At 49.0% G+C, this 5964-nt stretch overlaps 1 protein-coding gene across 2 annotated transcripts; it reads right to left on the bottom strand.

The window, feature by feature from the left end:
• Positions 1-1344: 1344 nt before the first annotated feature.
• On the bottom strand, positions 1345-5635 carry LOC147883117 (uncharacterized). 2 transcript variants are annotated; one of them, XM_087400144.1, is made up of 4 exons: positions 5476-5635; positions 3939-4575; positions 3767-3820; positions 1345-3681 (listed from the first exon to the last, which is right to left on the bottom strand). In XM_087400144.1, the coding sequence occupies exons 2-4, from the start codon at positions 4429-4431 to the stop codon at positions 1547-1549; spliced, it is 2682 nt and encodes an 893-aa protein (XP_087256270.1). In that variant the 5' UTR covers positions 4432-4575; positions 5476-5635; the 3' UTR covers positions 1345-1546. The 2 variants fall into 2 exon arrangements, with proteins under 2 accessions (XP_087256270.1, XP_087256271.1); XM_087400145.1 differs by lacking the exon at positions 5476-5635 and adding an exon at positions 4655-4761.
• Positions 5636-5964: the final 329 nt, after the last annotated feature.

Consider the following 5964-nt stretch of genomic DNA (forward strand, 5'->3'; position numbering starts at 1 on the left):
GGCCATATTGTGAAGTAATGAATTTGAAGCCGTGGGCTAATTTATTTTAATTAATTGTGGATGAGGAGGGCATATTAAGCCCTTGATATTTTAAGCTCGTGGAGCTATGTTGAGCAATCCCTCTAATTATGGACGTACTATTATTGGCTCTTTGCTTTTGGATGTACTATTATTGGCTCTTTGCTTTTTGGAAAGCCACCATCTATCTAGGGGGGGCAGATTGGACCCCATGCAGTGTCGCTCTCTTCTCTTCTCTTCCCCACTTGTTTCCTTGTTCTTGGTTTCTATGGTTTTGGTAAATCTTGAATTTGTAAGGATGTTCATTTTGAATTTTCGTAACAGATATTGCGTACGGATAAAATTCAACCAAATATGGAACTTTAGAAATAGCTAGCTATATGTTAATGAGTTAAATGATTGCCCCACCATCAAAGTATGCTTGTTTGCTACAGCAAACAATAGACGAGCCAAGAGAGGAAGTTATTTCAACTTGCATAAATGTTTTAAGAGGCACTACTTTAAAGGACAATCAAACACACAACGTGCATATAGTATGTATCAAAACCCTTTCTAAGAGTCAAATCAAATTTAGGGCACCTATAATATTGGATATAAGTTGTTTTAATCCACACACACCACCATCACACACATGAGGGAGGGCATAGGCGTAGCCTTGGAAACAGCATTGGCTGAGTCATTCCCTAGGGGATTTGAACACATGCTAAAAAAAGCCACATGGGTGACTTTAACTTATGCAATCCGACAAAGATGAAAAATAGAAACTAGCTACATCACAAAGTGCTTGGAGCAAGCGAAGCCATGCTTTCATGTGATTAGGAAAACTTAGGCTAGTGGCCCATATTTTTGTTTTTGTGCACCCGCACCATGGACCCTTGCCATATTTACCAACTTGTACACAGTACCGTCTCTACATCAACACAACGAGCAAAGACAACAAAGATGGATCTTCAAGATTACCTATGTGATTGATTGACCCATCTTTCTTTGGATCTTATTGTGCATAAATCAAAATTTAAAGAGTCAAACTGAGTCAATCTTTTCATGAAATTCATCTCTTGTAAATCCACATTTGGATGAGATTGCATAAGAATAATAAATTCAACCAAACATTCAACTTTAGAACTAGTTATATGTGAACTAGTAAAATGATAGCTCAGATTTCTTAAATGCTATAACCTAGGCCACCATATAAAAATACGCCTTATTGCAACATCACTAATTTAGAGGACAATCAAACACACAAGGTACATATAGTATGTATCAAAAACCTTAAATCAAATTTAAGAGATTTATTATATTGAAAGTGAGTTTTTTTAACTCACACACAAGACCCTCACACAAGTGTAGCCCTAGAAAAAGCATTGGCTGAGTCATTCCCCAAGGGGTTAAGAGCCCTGGAAATAGCATTGGCTTGGTCACCCCTAAAAGATTTTAACCCTGCCTGTAGGTATATTGGAGGGAATAGGGTGTGCCAAAACATGTGTTAATGAAAAGAATAAATAAATAATTAAATATTTATTTGAAATTAAATGGGTACGGACGGCATATCCGGTTCTTCACGTCGGAAAATGAAGTGCTTGTTGAGTGTGTCTGGTACCCTCTTCACACAACCGGAGTCACGAGGGCTCCAAGAAACTACCCGGCTTGTTTTCACACTCGGGAGCATTTTCCGTTTCGCCACCAAACTATCGCCACCTCCCTCGGGCCACCTGCCGCTTTCTGCTACCTCCGGGCTCCGGAATTCCATCCCCGACGTTTCGAAGGATACCTTGTCACTAGACGCAGCTATGGTCTGCAGTTGCCGCATCAGCTGCTCATGAGCAACGCCTCCATGGCCCGTTGTTGCTGCAGCAGCAGCAGCAGCAGGAGGAGGAGGAGGAGGAGGAGGAGAGGCGGCGATGGCTTTGGCGGGGCTAATTATTGGAGGAGTGGGGAAGCGCTGGAAGAAATGTTTACTGTCGTGGACGAGGGATTCGAGGCACTGGTAAAGAGCGGCGGTGGATTTGGGGTTTTGGGAGCGGGAAAGGGAGGGGGCGGCAGAGAGGGGGGGAGGAGAGGCGAGGGGGGCGGGTTTGAGGCGGGTTTTGGAGGGGGTGAGGCCGGAGCGGGAGGGGTAGCCGGAGCGAGGGGCGGCGAATTTCTTGGAGGAGGAGGGAGGAGGCGGAGTGGAGGAGGAGGAGGAGGGGGGCGGGGGATCAGAAGGGCGGGAGCGCTTTTTGGAGGACGCGGGGGCGGCGGCGGGGCGGGCGGAAGAGGAGTCGGGGGAGCGGGCGTAGCGGCTGGAGATGATACGAGCGAGAGGCGCAGCTTTTGGGGTGAGAGGGCGGGAGGGGCTGGGCTTGGCGCAATTCAAGCTCAATCTCCGAAAAACCTTGGCGGCGGGAGGCGGCGGAGTGGGATTTCCGCCATTCTCCGTCCTCTTTATTGAACGTCTCATCTCCGACAGTTTGCCGGCGCTGCTGCAGCTGGCGCGGACCGGCAACTTCCTGGCCGGCGTAAGGGGGCTGCTGCCGTCTCTACCGCAGGGCGTCGCTGCGCCCAAGCTCAAGCTCCGCCTCGAAAACTGGGGCGACGCCACCGCTCCGCCGCGGGCAGAGCGCCCTTGCCATTCAAGAAACTTGGCCGCCACCGCCCGCCCGGCCTTCCTCTCCGCCGCCATAGCCTCCGCCTTCTTCCCAACTCCGCCGCTTGCCCGCTGCTTGGCCGCCACCGCCTCCTGCTCCGCCTGCCTCTTCGCCGCCACCGCCTCGCGCTTCCGCACCTGCAATTCCTCCAAACGATGCTTCAGCTGCTGGATTTCGCGCTCGATGTCCTCCATGCCGGAGAAATCCACCTCCGTCTCTGCAGCAGCCGGAACAGAAGGATGTTCGTCCATTTTCGTCCTCGCCGTTTCATCGCCTACGTCCGTCTTCTCCGTTTCATCTTTCTTCTTCTTCATCTCTGCACCTTTCGCCATAGCTTCTTCTCCGATCATCAGCTTCTTCTCCATCCATCTCGCCAATTCCTCCTCCTTGCCTTCTTCCCTGTACGCCTGCATTTTGGCTTCTGCAGTTTCTCCTCCATTTGCTCCTCGCTCTGTTTTTCGTCGCTCGCTTCCAAACAAAACCTTCCTTGCCGCCGGATGATAGCTTGTCGCCTCCCCTTCTCCGTCGTCCCCTCCGTATCCTTTCATCCCAACCGCTCCCTCCCCCTCGTTCTCCCCTTCCCTGCCGTCGACCTTGGCCTCTTTCTCTACCTGCTCGGCAGCGGCGGCCTCCCACCGTCGCTGACTTTGAGACTCCCGCTTGTCTTCTCTGTAGCTCGTCTCCCGATCTCCAAACCGAATATTGTCTTTCCTGTTGCATCCATCATCGTTACGCAATCTCGCGCTGACAGCCGGGCTTGAACCGGCGTCTGTGCTGTAATCCTCCTGAGCCTCGCAACGTGTATTGCGATCCCCACTGTGTGCAGCGCGTGCATTCGATGGAGAGGGGGATAATCGCCATTTTGAGTTTGCAGACGCCGATGACGAACTGCTGGAGGCGCTGGCATCTTTGTTAAAGTAAATTCTCTCGCCCAGGACGGATCCCGGATGAAATGTGGCATTACTCCATGCAACGACTCGTTTCTTGCTTCCGGAAGACGGTGACGAAAGAATCTCCGGTGAAGATGGGCATGATCCTGCAGGAGTGCCCGAATTGATAATGTTGCTCATGATCCTTGCAGCAAGCACACTCAATATCTTCAAAGATAACGAAGACTTTACCTTCCGTCAATCCATCATCTTCTTCCTTCAGAATCTCCTTCTTCAATCCCGCATCTGTAGAACTCACGCGAAGGAGTCAGTTAACAGGCCTCACACCGAAGGCATGTGGAAGCTCAAAAATTGTACGGTATTTTACAAAATGTCGTGCTCCTCGCGAAAACCTAAGACTTACCGGAGTCCATGGCGTGCCCCTGCCCTTCCCTCGATGATGCTTGATTGTGACCAGCTCCGTCATTCTTTGATGAGGAATTCTGCTTACGCGACAGGCTGGTCGTCTCCGCTGAAGACCTTTTTTCGCCGGATTTTCGCTCCCCTAGATGATCAACTCCAGTAGTGATCGCATTCACACAAATCGGAGAAAGTGCAAGCTCAACGGCCTTGCTTCCATGCTCTCTTTGCTGGATCGTTGCGGAAGAATTCTCTGAAGCATCTTCGTTCTTGCCGGGGACAATGATAAAGCCTTGCTTGGTCAGGTTCCAATTCAGAGTCTTCCTGCTCCTCGGTTGGCGCCGAGGGTCGCCTACATCTTGAAACCCATCCACGTGCATAGGGCGAACAGGGCTGACCTCCAATGAGCGTGGCGTTCTTGGTGTTCCCTCTAGCTCAGCCCCTCTTTTCGTTTTGTTTCCTACGGGTGTTTTCACCTGGCGTTTGGAAGCCCTCATGCCTTCTCACGAGAATCAACAGTGTCTTGCCAAGCCTCGTGTTCAATGGAGAACATGCATCGCGTGCTAGAGCAATCCAACGCTGTAGTTTGGCGTCTAACAACTTAGCTCCTTAAGTCTCGCTAGAAGTGAAGCTTTATCAAACTGCACAAGATGAAGAGACTCAGTTAATCTGTCGAAGAACTCAATAAAGATGACACAATCCATCCCCATGTCGACGTACGCAATAAAGATGACAAAATCCAGCCTCGTCGAAAAGATTAACAGAATGTGCAAGGGGAGCTCGCATATTCCTTTGCCTCGCGAAAGCAAATCAATGTGACACCAGGAACGTTCTGATCTGAACGCAGAGCAGGTATGGGCATCACGCGTGTACTGGCTGCATTGAGAGAGGCACAATTTGCAGAAATATTTTGGAGGCGACAAATGTCGGTAATAAACTCCGTTTTTTATCATCGGCGACTCGGCGTCGTGTTAAATTTGTTTCGGTGCATAAACAGCAAATGCCCCAACAAATCCCGGGAGCAGAGAGAAACATTGATAGAGTCTCTAACCTAACGACAAAATTCGTTGACTAAAACGAAGGGACGGATCTTACCCTCACTGTGCAGTGTGCACGAACCTGGACAATTGCTTCAACAAATGGGAGTATGCACATTCAGAATGCAATTCTATATTGACATTGCATATCCATGAAAGAACCGGGCTTCGTGGAGTTCACGCAAAAATTGGTGAAAGCGCAACAAGTCTGGTGCGTTCACCAGACCTTTTGAGTGAACTCCGTCGCCGGTTTTTACTCGTGGATATAGCGTGCACCAGCTGCACGAATCAAGCCGTTTCCCGTAATCAATCGAGCTCAAGCCGTCAAAATCTACGCACACTCAAGCGAGAGAATCGTTTCCCGCAATTTGAGCTCAGCTCAAGCCCTCCCGCTGCCATGTCCACAGGTGATCTAAACGAGGGAAAGAGGCAAAAGAAGCAGCGGGCAACAAACGTGAGACAATGCGAAATGCAAATTGAGTGGAGAGGCAGGGAGAAGGTTACCTAGATTTGTGGAGATTGGAATGTCGAAAACCAAGCGATGAGGAAGAGAAGCTATGGCGGAGGAATGGATTGGAAGAGATCTGGGAGTGCTGCTGCTGCCGGCTCTACAAATGCCTCTAGAGCTATGAAAAATGTAATGTAGAAGACGATGTTGTCGATGAAGAAGAAGATGATTTACTCGACAATAACCTTTTCTTATTTCTTCTCTAATTCATTCTCTTTTCCAATTTAATTCAATATTAATCTATTCCCCCACCGCTTCATCCAACGGCCATCATCGCTTGTCTGTTGCTCCCATCAACGGTCAGTTTCTTCGTACTTCTAGCCGTTGCATTCCTTGACACGTGTCGCACATTATGTTGCCAATTTCCCCACGAAATAAAGTGTGTTTCTTATTATTTATTCTAAATTCCTAACGTCGTTAACCAAGTGCGGGGTGAAAAACGATGAAAGCTTGAATTCCAAGGATGAGCGCTTCATAGCACTTTT

The sequence above is a fragment of the Dipteris shenzhenensis genome, chromosome 28, assembly GCF_047967505.1.
Source record: "Dipteris shenzhenensis isolate YYH24624 ecotype China chromosome 28, Dip_SZ_1.0, whole genome shotgun sequence".
NCBI lineage: Eukaryota > Viridiplantae > Streptophyta > Polypodiopsida > Gleicheniales > Dipteridaceae > Dipteris > Dipteris shenzhenensis.

Bases quoted from the DNA above. Each gene is read 5' to 3' on its own strand.
- LOC147883117 (XM_087400144.1), bottom strand. From the start codon at position 4,431: ATGAGGGCTTCCAAACGCCAGGTGAAAACACCCGTAGGAAACAAAACG. The intron at 3,821-3,938 runs GTAAGTCTTAGG...TGAGTTCTACAG, and splicing joins GGGGCACGCCATGGACTCCG to ATGCGGGATTGAAGAAGGAG. The intron at 3,682-3,766 runs GTAAAGTCTTCG...GCACTCCTGCAG, and splicing joins AGATGATGGATTGACGGAAG to GATCATGCCCATCTTCACCG.